The sequence below is a fragment of the Corvus kubaryi genome, unplaced genomic scaffold (genome assembly GCF_017639235.1).
Source record: "Corvus kubaryi isolate FWS band 111438036 unplaced genomic scaffold, C.kubaryi_AGA036_p1.0 37397, whole genome shotgun sequence".
NCBI lineage: Eukaryota > Metazoa > Chordata > Aves > Passeriformes > Corvidae > Corvus > Corvus kubaryi.
This window is the reverse complement of record NW_024581136.1, coordinates 10,463,261-10,477,810: the sequence shown is the minus strand read 5'-3', so window position 1 is coordinate 10,477,810 and position 14,550 is coordinate 10,463,261. Positions and strand designations below refer to the sequence as shown.

At 46.4% G+C, this 14,550-nt stretch overlaps 1 protein-coding gene across 1 annotated transcript; it reads right to left on the bottom strand.

Annotated features, from left to right (window-relative positions):
- Nucleotides 1-4,058: 4,058 nt before the first annotated feature.
- TMEM207 (transmembrane protein 207) lies at nucleotides 4,059-10,078 on the bottom strand (the record flags this gene model as incomplete). Its single annotated transcript, XM_042042503.1, has 5 exons — nucleotides 4,059-6,129; nucleotides 7,058-7,197; nucleotides 7,645-7,689; nucleotides 8,109-8,146; nucleotides 9,956-10,078. Coding segments are annotated over 5 exons (495 nt in total), but the record flags the coding sequence as incomplete, so codon positions are not given.
- Nucleotides 10,079-14,550: the final 4,472 nt, after the last annotated feature.

The window sequence follows — 14,550 nt, the reverse complement described above, 5'->3', positions numbered from 1 at the left end:
GAAACTCTGGAAACAATTTTGGGTCTGGTTCCTTGGCTGTGTCTCTGCTCCACTGCTCCTTCAGAGACACACTGGGAAGGAGATGGAGGGTGAATACACCCCAGAGGCAGAGCTGTGTTCAGTGACTGCTCCACTGCCCACATCCCCGCTCCTGCCCAGAGAGGCAAATGCTCCCTCAGCCTCCCTGAGGGATGCGAAATGCTGCAGGCCGCCTCAGCCCAGCTCACCCAGCTCAGAGATGCTCCTGGGGAGGAGGAGGTACTGAGCAAAGACATCATCAACCTTGAACCAAAACCTCCCCAGCCTATGCAGCCAGCACATTATCCCTCCCCACAAACGCTCAGGGATGCCTGCCAGCCTCTTGTTGCTGTTTTCTATAACTTTTTCTGAGCACAGAGGTTATTTCTTGCTGTGAAGATTTATTTCTTGTTTAGCAGAGAAGAAATGCAGGTGTAATTGCAAATCTCAGACCATTGATTTCTCCTGTTCAGCACTTGAGGAGAATTCTGGGCCTTTGTCCTAATGGTCTTCTGCTTGTTTTAAGGTGGTGGGAGCTGTTTTGTGACTTGCAACACGTTGGTCACACCAAGCAGTGGCTCAGTGGGCACTGAATGTCTATGCCCTCATCAGGGGTAAATATAAAGGATTAGTTTCTTTAGTCCCTCCAGCCCTGTGTTCTTCCTTGGGGTACACAAATGGAGCACACACATACCCCAGATACTACCTTAACTCCTCAAATACACTTCACATACAAAGAATTTAGGTACAAATATTCTTTGCATATGAAGAAGAATGTTGCATCAGCACTTGTGAGCCTCTCTTCTTCAGTATCTATCTAGAATAAGAGTTATTTCTTTAATCATACTTCTATTCTAGCCAAACTCTATGATAGTTTTTGAGGATTTATCTCCTGCACAAGATGACTGGGAAAAGGTCACAGCAACTCTTAGTTTTGCTAGGTTAATGTTTTGTAACCAGTCCAGTGCTGCATTGCTTCATTATTCAAATTCTGCTGACAGTCTATCTGGTGTTTTGATCAGCTGTTAATATTTAATTGTTAATCCCTGTTGGATTTAATACTGACACAGGTTACATGACTGCAGGATTCACTCCTCATTAGCTCATTATCCGGCCACAATGCAGATCTATTCTAGTTTAATTGTACATTCATTAGCAAGAAACCTCCCAGAAAATAAACAGGACTTATTTTTCCTTTCAAAATCACAACCAGTCCCTAAGGCTAAAGATGTATCAGGTGAGCTCAGTTATTAAGGTATTTCCTTAATATCTACCTACATTCCATTCAGCAGCAGCTCACTAGGAGTGACAACAGACTGATTTTCCCCTCCTGATGGCCATCGATGGCTTACCAAGGCTTTTTGCTCAACCTCAATTTCCAGCTGAGCTGAGGCCCAACATTTAATCCATCAGTTCCAACAGCTTTTTAGGTTTCTCTGTATTTTCACTAGCTTCCAAGGGGTATTTTTATATGTTTGGGCACCTCAGTCTTCGTTTCCCAGGGCATAGGGAGAGTCAGGGATTTAGCTGCGAGCTGGGAGTAGCAGCCTTCCACCCAGTGTGCCTGCCCCAGGATGCTTCCTTGAATTGGGGCTCCCCATTGTCCTCTCCACTGACAGCTCCGTGCACCCGGCTGATTGCAGGTTATGGAAAACAGTGATGTGTTTAGGTAAGATCTTTGCTAAGTTGATTCCATGCCTTACAGATAGCTATTGATTTCCCATTTTGATACAGGCAAGTGAGGGAGATAATAAAAAAAATGTCATCTGCAATGGCTGTCCTTTTCTGCATGCAGCATTTCGTTCCCTCCCTGCCTGGATCAGCCTTGCTCATGAGGGCTTTTAACAACTCCAGCTGTAATTAAGGCTCACTCTTACTGTGACTTTGTGAACTAGGCTATCTCCTACTGCAGCTGCATCAATGTTTCCCAAGATATGGATTTCCTGCCTTTTCACAGACATTGCCATGTGATTTTGTTGCGACTTCAGTAGATCTGAACAATTATTTCCAGTAGACAGGAAAATTAGTGCAGCATTGTGTTTTTCCTACAAGCTGTAACATCAGTGGGATCTAATAAACACAATTGCCTTTGAGTGTCGCGTCTCTCTAGCCCCATCCACGTCTTGCTCAGGAAGGTGTTTTGCCAAGCGACCTGCTTTGACTCCTGTCAGGGGAATCAGTGCTCTCCTGCAAGGAGACACAAAAGGCAGCAGCACAAACAGGACCGGCCCTTGGGCATGGGGGAGTGATTTTGGAGGCTGCCTAGACCTTTGCTGGTAGCTACAAACCTCAGACCCCAGTGTGCACCTGCAGCAAGGCATCTTCAGCAGCTGTAGAATTTATCCCAGTTTAGACACATCTACTTAGAGTCATTTCATAAACTTTCCAAGAGAGAAAAGTAAAATTCCACCAAGAATGCAAGATTTTCTCTCTCAGCAGGGGCTGGACTCCCACAGTTTGCTCTTCTGCGTCTGTTAAATATTGTGAGAAAGTGATTAATGACTGAAATAACTCTGGCCAACCTCCATTACAGGGAGTGAGAACAATTTTCTCCCTGTAGCTCCTGGGTTCCTGCTGTAAAATGCCTTTGAGCGAGGAAGGAAAGAGCCGGAATTGTGCCATCTAGTGACCCAAAGAGAGCGGGCATCTGTCCCCAGCCCCATCCTCATCCCCCCTGCGCAGAAGTCTTCAGCCTATAATGCAGAATTTTGGATGACAATTGAAAAAAAATATTAATGAGCATATCAATTATTTTCCCATCTTTCATGTCCAACCCTCCTGGCACTCCAAACTGATGCCCTGTTATGGCTCAGCTGCCTCTGGTTTTGCTCTATTTGCCTGAGAGCCAGTTTATGACTTTATTATTCAGCTCTTAATCTGCAGAGGTGAAAGTCCAGCCGTGTGCCTCACCACGTTCCCTTTGTCTTTTGCTTCCAGATGGTCACCAAGCAATTAGCTCCTCTGCACTGCTCCCGTTTCCCCCCTCACAAGGCTGCTGATGACAAGTTCTCCCACAAACACATCTGTCTTCTAGTGTTTTTTCAGGTTTTTTTCTAGAACTGTTGGCCATTTCTTCTCAAAGTCAGCAGGAAGTATAAGTCAGAGGATGAGTGGCAGCCAGAGAGTCACAGCAGGACAAGTGCTTTTCCAAGGTGAACCATATTCCTAAGGTGATGAATTATAAGGGAATGGCTCTTCTTTCCTTGCAGTTCTGGAAACATCAGCCAAATTCCATTAACTGCTCTCATTAAGAGCTGAGTGCTTATAAAAATATCAATTACGTGGCAAAATCTCTGCTTGTGTAAGAATGGGAACAGAGGTCTGGAGAAACCTTGTCCATTCTGCTGCAGCACATGGGAGTGAGGTGGCAAGCTGGGACAAGCACCTTTCTTTGGGAATAAGAGGTTGGTGGGGCCACCCAGAACGCTTTTGTAGAAGGAAGAAACCCATCCTCTTGTCCATTCCAGTGATCAGGAAGCCAAGGACCAGGGCCCCTTCTCAGGGTACTCTCCTTCCCTACCCCAAACCAGCAGCAATATTAATTTATGTCCCCCCCCCTCCCCCTCAGCAACCCCACAGGAGCTCATTTTTGCAAATACCTCCTGGCTTTCAGCAGTTTTTGGAAGCTCCCATGACTCCTGTCATGTTGGACAGGTACCACAGCACACAGGTTCTCCCATGCTGGTGACTCCAGATGGAGCCTGATTTTGTGACAGCCACTAGCTTACTTTACTACGAGCCACTTGTCGCAATTCTGATGGAATAATTTTATTCATTTTGTGCATAATTAAAGCACCTCAAACATGAAACCGAATGCACACAAGTAGCAGGGGAACAAACCCATTCCCTCGAATGTTTCTCTGTGCTGAAAGCCTTGCTTGCCCTCTGTTGGGTGGCTGGGGAAGCTTTTATCACCTCGGGTAAAAGCTTTTACCACTGGTCCTTGAGAAATAGGGATGCAGAGGGATTGGAGGCATTGAAACCAGAGCAGTCCTTGCTTGTTAGCCTCTCCAGCCATCTGATTAGAAGGTGACATTCAGTGAAATTAAAGGCAGCAATTTATTTAGAGCCAAGCCATTAATAAGCAAGAGGCAGTAATGTTTTATGCAGCACATAATGCAGACAACCTGTGGAGTTCACTGCCACGAAGGGGTCACTGAAGCAAACACAGTGTGTAGGTGGGAATCAAGTGATGGCTGATTTAATGCCCACTAACAGGCTATGCAAGCTGCAGTGACAAACATAATCAAATCTCATGCTTCAGGGCATAAATTGAAGGGGTTGAGTGGTGGAAGCAGTTATGTACATGAAAGATCTGATCCTGAGAGGTGCTGATTACCTGAAATTCTTACCATGTTCAGCCAGCAAAAGGACACTCAGAAGTTGGTTGACTTCTCCCCTGTACTTGCTAATTTTCCTTATTAATAAACCCAGTAATATTTTAGCCTGCTGGCACAACATTCTTTTGGCTACAAGTAACATTTATTTCCTTTCACACAAGAGTCAAACATTAAAGCTGCTTCTAAAGTAAGATTTTAGGGAGATAATTTGCAGTGGTGCTGGCGAATAATTTTCTCTCAAAATATGCTGCAATTCTTTATTGAGCAGAGGTACTTACATAGAATCATTATGAGAATATTGTAACCTTTAGTGGATTTATCTTCCCAGTTTCCTTCCTGAGCACAGGAACTGGTGCTAACCTCACTCTACAGGTGGGGAGGTGGCCCATGAGGCAGGCTGTGGGCTTCCATTAATCTTTTGGGATTCTAATCCCAGGTGGACCCAGCTGCCCAAATTGGGCTCATGGCTCCATGGGAGTACAGAGCATGGGATCAGGTGTGACATTACCTTCTGCAGCAAGAGAGGTCTGACTGCACCCCCAGCCACTGAGAGAGCAGAGGCAGAGAGGTCAGGCAGGCTGAATTCAGCCTTCAGTGAACTGCCCATGACAAACAAAAGGAAATCTTTGCTTTCATCTGGAATCCAGCTAAGGGGGAAATTCAGCATCCTTCTTCAGTAATTTGAGAACTAGTTAGGCTAATACCTCCAAGGAATGACTTTTGTTTAGCTGATCCTGCTTGGGCACAAGGCAGTCTGGATGGCTTCTTGTTTTTCCATCCTGTCTGCAGTGATCACCTCAAAGAAAATGGCATTCTTTATCCTAATAGATTTCTGTAGGTAAGTACTAAGTACCTAAGCCCCCAATTCATGTCTGTGGGGAACTTCCAGTGGGTTCTGGGCCATTCAAAGCCTAGTGGTCTGCAGTGCTAGGGCATGAGTAGCTGGGGACAGTCGCCATGAAATTAAGAACAGCTCAAATGAGCAAACTCACTTTTTTATGCCCTGTAACCAGCTCCTACCACTGCTACTCCTCCATAATCCCTGTCTCTTGTTTTCTCTTCCCTGGCCATAAATTTGCTGCCTTTTGCACTAGACAAATCTGATATGCTGTGCTAAATATTTCAAATGTGGCAAATGATCCTTCATCACAGAGTGTGGCATGATTGCATTACAATGTATTAGAACAACATGACATTGCCAGAGGGTGTTTCTTGGCACAGCGCCGAGAGAAGGAGGCAGCCCAAGTTTGAGAAGTAACTACCAAGTCATTTATCAACATTTGGTCCTAAAACACACTGGGTTGCACCAGCTCAAGCAGTCTTAGAGAGATAAATCTAGAGGCTGAGCCAGAAACCTCAAATACAGACATGCCTTTGAGGAAGCTTCTTGAAATCCAGAGACATCAAAATGTCAAGCTGAGCTCCAGTGACAGATTCAACACATACTTTTGGCATTTATTCTGTTGCATTTAGTCTCGTCTTTCAGGTTCAGATGAAATATGTGCTGCTTTTCAGTCTCTTGGCCAACCTGTGGAAAGGGCTGATTTGATCTCACACTCCTTCAGCATGATGGAAGACCTCTGATGAAACAAGTAGGATCACTGAAAGCCAACATGTGGTGTCTAGAACTTGTTTTCCTTCACAACATCCTCGTAAGATGGAGGCAATTCAGTTCCCTCAAGGCTGAAGCGTGGGGCAGGAGAACAGGAAATCTCTGCAGCCGTGCAGGGGCTCAGGGATCCAGAGAATGGGCACGGAGGTGCTTCAGTAGCTGGGGAAAAAGCAAAGTCACAACTCTGCAGCAGACAGGCATGAAGGGCAAGCGTGGGAGCGAGAGGGGTGAGCCCAGGAGGAGCTGCCAAACCACTTGGAAACAAGATAGGCATGGATATAATTTTTGAAGGATGGCATCACAAAGTCTTTCACCACGAATTCCAGATACAAGAAGTTGGGACAGAGGAATTTGGGTGGGTTTGGGTCCTCCCTGTGGAGACACTGTCCATGACCACCCAGAAAGCAGGTAATATGCCCTCTGGGAAGGGCTTAGCCTAGTAACAGGATTAGCTTTATTTTTCTTGGAGGGATGTTGTCTGGCCCAGCCTGCTGGCCATATTCCAGGGCAGTTCTGGATGCTACACATAGTTATTAAAGCCCAGTCCTCAAAATATGGGTGTTCCTGGGGGAATGTTCAGGGCGGCTGCCACAATGAACAGCACCCACCAAGATAATCTTTCGACAGACCCCAGGGTGTATCAGCCAGTTGAGCTGTCTACTGGGGTGGCTCAAGTCAGCCCAGTACAGTTTTGCCTGAGTGAGAAATGAAGGACACATGCTGAAAAGGATTGCCTGATCCCAGAGCCTGTGGGCTGCTGAGTGCCCTGGCACTGAGGAGAAAGTCCCACACACCTCCACTGTTAGCCTGGCCAAGCCCCAGCCAGACACCTTTGGGACACATGGACACACAGGGGCAGCTCCAAGGTATGGCTTGGAGAAAAGTGGATGTGGCTTCAGCCCTCCAGTCCATGGTCTCGATGTGTCCCCAAGATACCAGAGTTGGGCACTCCCACTGTTCACCAGTAATACAGCTCCTGGTTGCTTCCCAGCTCCCACTCAAGCTTGACTGCTTTTTACTGGGTTATGGATGGGCCACAGGAAGGCCACCAGGGCCAGCAGGAACTTGCAGCAGGGACAGGACTAACCACAAAAGGCATCTGAGCTGCTGAGGGCAAAGACAGCCATGGTGCGTCGGGAGAGGCAGCTCCGCCGCTTCAGCCAGCACTGCAGGCAGCAGCAGATCCCGCAGGACAGAAGCACAGCCAGGAAAAACATCATCAGGAACCTAAGGCAGAGGCAGCAGGGGAGGAACAGTACTGTCACCATCTGCGGGCAGCACCGACAGATGGCTGCACATCTTCAAATTAACATATTCATTAACATCTTTTGCAAATAGCCCTTAAATGTTGTGGTTTCCCCACCAGCACACTGGACACGATCAAAGTCCCCAGAAACCAATGTCTCGCTCCTGAGTGCTCAGCAGCAAGTGCTGGCTGGAAATTCAAACATTTCTCCCTGAAATCATCCATCGTTCTTTCCCAGCTCAGTTGTCAGCATACAGTGAGGGAGGATATGGATAAATGATTTCCATTAGTTTGTAAAGACAGAACACAGGGACAGCCCAGGAGCAATGCTCTCTAGCTATCAGTCTCTCTTAATGCCTTTCTCTCCATATATCCATCAAAGAATATTATTTGCCAGTTTTTCCCTCTAAAGCAGATCTGAAACTTACCACACATACCAGCTGCTAAAGTTTTCATCGCTCTGTCCAGCACACCTAAAAAGGGAAGAATAAAAAGGACTTCCAGTCCAGGGTGAGTGGGCTGCTGTACCCACCCCAGCACGTGTCTACCAACACAAAGAGAAGCACCATCAGTAAGTAGAAGATTGAGAAGTTTTCTTCCATGAAGGAAGCCCTATTAAAAATTTCTCTATGTGGATGGGAGCAATGAAGATGATGCAAGAAGCAGAGTGCCACTTGTTTGCCTTTCAACACTGACGCCCGCCACCAGCGTTTTTGCTGAAAACCCAAAGGGTTGCCAGCCTCCATTTCCTCTTTTGGAAAAAAACCCTAAATGGCCTTTTTCTGGGAGTCCTTGTTCCTCTGCTGTGCTGGTGTGCCAGGCAGAAGCACAGCACTCCTGAAAGAGCCTGAGGTGGGGGCAGCCGTGGGTGAGAGAATGAAGCCACACTCACCTCTCGCCAAGCTCACAGTCCGACCCAGAGTCTGCTAACTGAAAACACACACGTAAATCAGTGAGGGCAGGTATGTGGGGTTTTTTTACCATTTACCAGTGTAATTACTGTTCTTAGAGTGGGAAGTTGGAGAGGAAGAGACATGCAAGTGCTGGTCCTGCAGGGTTGAAACCAGACCTCTCCTTAGGAATCCACGTCTGTGGGTCTCTGCTCTGAGCCAGCTCATATCAAAACCAGCAGAGAACCTCACCAAGAGCTCAATAAATTCAATAGCTTTCAGATGAAAGCTAGGCCAAGCAGAAAGCATTCCTTTTGATCTGAAAGAGGGAAAGACAAGAGCAGGGAAACACCAACTGGAGTCTGAGACCTGCTTACTGCACTGGGCTTTGCTATTCAGAAATATCTGTTGAAAATTCCCCATAACCAAATTCTTGTTCTGTGGCTCATTTTTTTTTGGGAGCTAATTGTGAATACAGCTGTAAATTGGAGCTGTTTTGACCAGAAGTGTGCTCTACCCAGCATTTTCCTGTTTTCAGATAGTAGTGGTGCATCATTCCCAGAGTCAGGTTTCAGGTATTGCAAATATGTGAACCTGAAACTTGTTTTTCAGGTATATTTTCTACTCTCAGCTCATGCCAGTTTATTTTTGCAAGCCTTGTTGATCTTAGCCTCAGTTTCATATTATCTGTGCAAAAAGTAACCAGACCAGTTCATCAGTATAATTGAATCCAATTCAATAGATTTTTTTGGCTGTCTGGTGTTAGGTGTGTTATTAGAGTTGCCCAATGTTGCTACAAAAAAATTCAGGTCAGGTATAGAATTGTGATAACACTGGAAAGCAGAATGAACAAGATAGAGGAATTTAGATTTATTTCTTGGAAAAAAACTATTAGAATGTAATTTGTAAATAATTACTTTGGACTTCCCTCTGCATATATCCAAAACACTAAGAGATTTCTGACCCTGAGTCAAACTGGAAGGCTCTGTTCTGAATTCGAAATTTGTATCAAATATGCATAACTGAAAGATCTCACTTTAAATCTCTAATTAACAGGACTTCTTTTTGTTATGCAAGGCTTGAGCCACTGTAAACAGCAAGAAATCCCCCCACAAATCTCTATAATGTGTCTGATCCTGTGCACACACTGCCTTTCAGTCCCTAGTTTTCACCAGAGACCTTTGGATATAGTAAGTCTTTCATATAAAGCATTATTTGTGAAATATCATGAGTGGCTGAAACCCAAATGAGGAATAGAGAAAAAGACAGAAGCTTCAGCTCTTCCAGATGTGTCCTTTTAAAACTGAGCTAATTTTCCATGTCACATAGGCACCCTGGTGCAGAATATTTTAATTCTTTTGCGGTTTTTTGCACTTCAACTGATTATTAAAATAACAGGTCAAAAGCAGATAGCTGACTGCTGTGATTACATGTATCCTGAGTATTCTTCATGGCTGAATGACAACCTCTGGACTCTCTTTTATCATCCTTCAAACCACCTCAGCAGAGCCACCTTAGCGTGGTTAGACTGCAGCAAAGTGCATCTGCTCTGAGGCAGGAATCTGTCAGAGCAGCCAAACACCCACCCGTGCTGCTGAAGCCCCAAGCTCTTCCATTTCAATTGCCACAGACAGAATAAAGGACTAGGGCAGTCATGTTTTCTCTGCATTAATTGGAATTTTTGTGAGCATTAAATCTTCACCAAATTCATTAGGTCCTTAAAAAAATCCTTCACACGCACAAAAAAAGAAATCACAACAAAAACTGATGTCTAAATTCTATAAAAGTTGGAATCTTCCCCCCACAAAACCCCTAAAATCAGCCTGGTCCCAGTGAAGGGTTTGGTTACCTGGAAGGAGGTTAAACACAGAACTCCAGTTCCTGCTGTGATCCACGAAGTTAAACACAAAGCTCGAGGTCTCCGCATTATTAGTGTGAGAAATATTGGAAGAGCTTTGTTTGCAGCCTTGTTTTACCCTCTGTCATTTGGTGCTTTTAAAACTTCTCTGCACATCGTGCCTGCAGCCAGAGAACACGTTACCCAATGGCTTCCTGTGCCTCAGAAATTACCGCTAGCCAGGCAGTAAATTTGGGTTTGCAGGGACACAAACAGCTACCAGAAGTTAAAGGAACACTGGTTTAAGGTCAGCACCTTGCAGTTGTTTCGGTATTTTCATAGCTGTTCACAAATTCCTGCTGCAGAAGCTTAGTTCCATATTAACCCACGGCTGCATTTAACAGGACCTGCTACAAATAAAGAGTCACTGGAGTCCGTGCAGTGGGGCCACACTTTCATTGCATGCTGCCTTCAGATGGAATATTGGCATTACAGAAAAAGCATGTCCTGTGCACTGTGCCTACCACCTCAAACCTGCACCAAGGATGAAGGAAACCCTTCCCAGACTGAGACAACCACCATCAGCACCATTACTGCTGTTATGCAGTTGCCAGGGTTTGGTTTGACAGGAAAATGCAGCCAAAAAGACCCCATACATCCCCAATGGTTCTTACAGGAGACACAAAATTTTTAATCCTGAAGATTGATTCAATTCCTATAGATCATGCAGGTGATGTGGTTAAACAGGGGTAGAAGATGGTTTGCACCGTAGCTCTGATCCCCTCAGAAGGGACAATCCCAGTTTGTTCAGCAGTCAGTAATAGGTTGTCACTGAAGTTTACAGCCCGTGGCTGAAATGCACCATTAACTGCGGTTCTTCCAGATTTAACACTAAGGGTGTTGCCATGAATATGTTTAGTTGTCACTCCAGAGTTAAGCATTATGTTGGGATGCCATTACTTCTGTAATGATTGACAAAGCCGAGCTGCTCTTGAGATGTACCTCTGTGGCTTTGCTTCAGCTGAAAGGTCAAGAAGTCTAACCAGCTGTGATATACATACACAACACAGGTTTGTTATTTAATGTTCAAGTTTTGCATAAACCCAGGCCAAGCCTTGGTGTTCTCTAATGTTTACTTTCAGCTCAGCACTAATGAAAGGCGAGTCCCTGAAATGATGCCCGCTGACAAAGCATCTCTCATGATGGTGCTAAGTACATGTGCTATGGAATATAAATGGTCTGAACATGCTGTCCTGCTTCAGACCAATCCTTTTCAGTGTTGCTCAACAGTAAATTGCCAAACCAATTTCTTAGCTGTTTTCTTAAAAGAAAAAGCTCCTGCAGTATAAAAATGTGCACAGCCTTGCTGGGAACTGTGTGACTCCTACAATTTCAGGCTTCAATGAGGTTGTCCATCATTGAACTAATTTCAGTTTTCTTCCTCTCACAATTACTTCCCTCATGCCAGCATCTAGGGTACTTTCAATTTAGAACCACCAAACGGATCAACTCCAGTATTTCAGGGGGCAGGTACCTCAATGAGCTCCTGGTACTGAAAAATAACATGTGGCAACTTATTACTGTCTCTGTCCGGCTCTGTGGCTCACACACATGCATGCACAAGTGCACAGCCAGCTTCAGTATAAGGTCGGTGGCAAAGAGGCAGGAAGGGTCTTTGTGTGGGTTCCTACAGGAGCTTTTACTGCTTCCAACCCGCGAAAGGGTCAGAGGCAAAATACCCAGAGCACTGCAAAACCCAAGCTTTTATATGGGGGGCGGGAAAAGGCGGGACTAGGGAACAGGGACCAATGGGAAAGCTCTGGAGGAGTGGTGAAGGGCAAGGGCCAACATCCAACCACAAACACAGAACTGGGGTATATTACCATAAGAGCACATGGCATTCTGGGAGAGGCTTCTTTCCCTTACCATGACCTTAAGTCTTTGGCACCAGAGACTGTCCTACCAAGAGCTCTCTCTGTCCCTTGTGCCACAGGCTAATCGGCCACCACAGCAACTGTACTAGATCTGTTTCCAGAAGAAAAGGGAAATGATTGAATTCTGTCACTGCTTAGCTCCTGGCCTTGAGGCAAACTTTGATGTTTTCTGCTGGTTGGCCCCATACAGGAGTTCCAAGGGATGATGGCAGTTTGTGAAGCCTGTCCCGCATTCTCTGTAGTGGTGTCAAGAGCAGAGAGAGTTGGCTTAAAGGGGCTCCATGAATAGCCTTGTGTTTTGCTTCAGGAGTCATTGCAATACTGAAAAGGGCTGCTGCTTCAGCAGGAAAACTCCCCCTGTCCATGATCAGCTGAGCAGCTTGAATACATGAATGTCATAAAGGGCCTCAGCACTGGCTCTAAGACAGTCAGGACTGGACACCACAAACCCAGAGGAGTTTTGCACTGAAATTCATGGTGGGCTGGGACCCCCCTGATACTCCTTGCCTGCTGTGGCACCGCTGCCTTCAGGTTTTGCAAAACTGAGAGCCCCATCTTCTGGATAGTTCTGTGTCCGAGGGCTAGCTCCAGCCTCAGGGATTTCTCCAGGCTTTTTGTCATCCCCCCCAGAAGGAGATACATGCATACATACTCCCACACACACATTAAGATAACCCCTGCTCCCTCCTCCTCTGCTTACTGGATGAAAAGTTTGGGATCTCTTTCCTCCTCAATTACATCCACCTCGCTGGGGGACTTGGGAGGCTGCTCCCTGATAGATGTTAACTCATGGCCATTAGATTAACGTGCTGTTATTTCCTCATCACCTTATGTCGTTGCTAGGTGACAAATGCATCTCCCAGGCAGCAATGGGAACTACCGAAACATACAGCAATCTATGACTGTCCATTACTGCTCTCCTTAAAGTGCCTGGTCCTTTCCATTGGAAGAAGACATGCAGTTCCAGGATCACCCAAAGGGTGACTTTCAGAGTTGCCACAGAAACCACCTCCACTGGGGGCTGGGTCTTTCTGGGCTTCATGAAAGGCATGAAAGGGAATGCAAGATGGGAAGACAGGAGGAATTTGGGAGGACTTGTCAAGTCTGAGAAGGTCAGGGTTGGGTTAAGGGTCTGAATTTCAGGAAATGGGCTCCAAATTGTATTTATGTGCACTAGAAGTGATGACCTGTGTTTGCCTGAGTGCCATACAATTAATTTCATACATGTTTTTATATAGAGCCAAAGTTTCAGGGAACACCCTGGGGACTTCTAGATTTTGGCAAGAGTGGGAGGCAATTTACTGGCAAACAGAAGTTCCCACAAAACCCCTGGCAGCCTGTAAGCACAGCTAGCAGCTTAAACTTGTTTAAAGCTCTTCCTAGGCTGGCTTCAGAGCATTTGGTGGTTGCTGGGGATGACTTTTGAGAAAGCAACCTTGCTAGGCTCTGACCAGCCTCCCAGAACAGCCCAGAATGAGACTGTCAAAGACGCAGGAAGAGAAGAAGGAGAGTGGCAGCAGGAGAGGTGGGACAGGGAACAGAATGGAGAACACCCAGAGACATGGAAGGGAGACAAGGAACAGCAGGGCAGCCTTGCTCTCTGCGCTGAGGTCAACTGACAAGAGTTAAGCACGTGTTTGCTTTTTTATGCTGCAGTGTTTTCGTATCACCACCACAATCAATTCTTGCTCCAGTTCAAGGCCACTGGGATCTCTCCTGTCCCCACTGGACTGCACCACCACAACTATTTCTGCCTTTGCTTTTGCAGCTGCATCCTTGGCATCGAGGCTGAGGCAGGCTGCCACCATCCCTCCTGGCCTGGCCTAGGAAGACTCAGCAGGTAAATTCAGTTTAGCCCAAGAGAAGAGCAGAATAATGGGGAGGATTGAGCATGTCCTCTTTTCAGTGGGAGAACTAAAGCAGCTTCAGTCTCATCCTCCATAATGGAAGCCACAAGCAACTACTCGTACCCTACGCACACACTGAGATGACTAAATCCAGCACTGGGGAGAGCTTTTTAAACTAATGGCCAGTGCTGGCACAGGAACAAATGGGAGCAAACCAACCATGAATAAATTGAGGCTGGAAATGCAAAGAAGGTTCACCCCATCCGGAGCAGCAAGGTTGAGCAGCAGCTTGTCCGTGGGAGGAGTGTGGGCATGAAACCAAACGGCTCCCGGGACGCAAGTCAGCGAGCTCCCACACGAGATGTAACCACTTCAACGGGACTTGCTGACCCAGGGAGCCCTTTCCCACCCCATGGAACCACCCCAGTGGGTCCTTAGACCCTCAAACCCCTCCACATGCACAGGAGTCAGCCAAGGTGGCCCCGGGCTTGAGTGAGCGAGGAAGGATGGACATTTTAAACCAAGCTCTGGTAGAGCTGGCACAGCCTGTTGTCTTTCAAAAGGATTATAACCAGTTGCTGCTCCCTGATGAATGTGGCCCTTTGTGAGCCTGTGCGGGGGACGTGCTGCACAGGGGGAAGGAGAGACTCCGGGCACGGATTTAAATGAATGCAAACAAGGATGGCATTGTTCTGCTGCATCCTCCCCAGGAGCAAGGCTTTGCAGGTCACCCCTCAGATCTGAGGCAACTGCGGCTACCTCATCATGTTGGATGGTCCAGAGAGCCCTTTTGTTTGCCGTGGTGTACCAGCAGGGAAAATCCAGC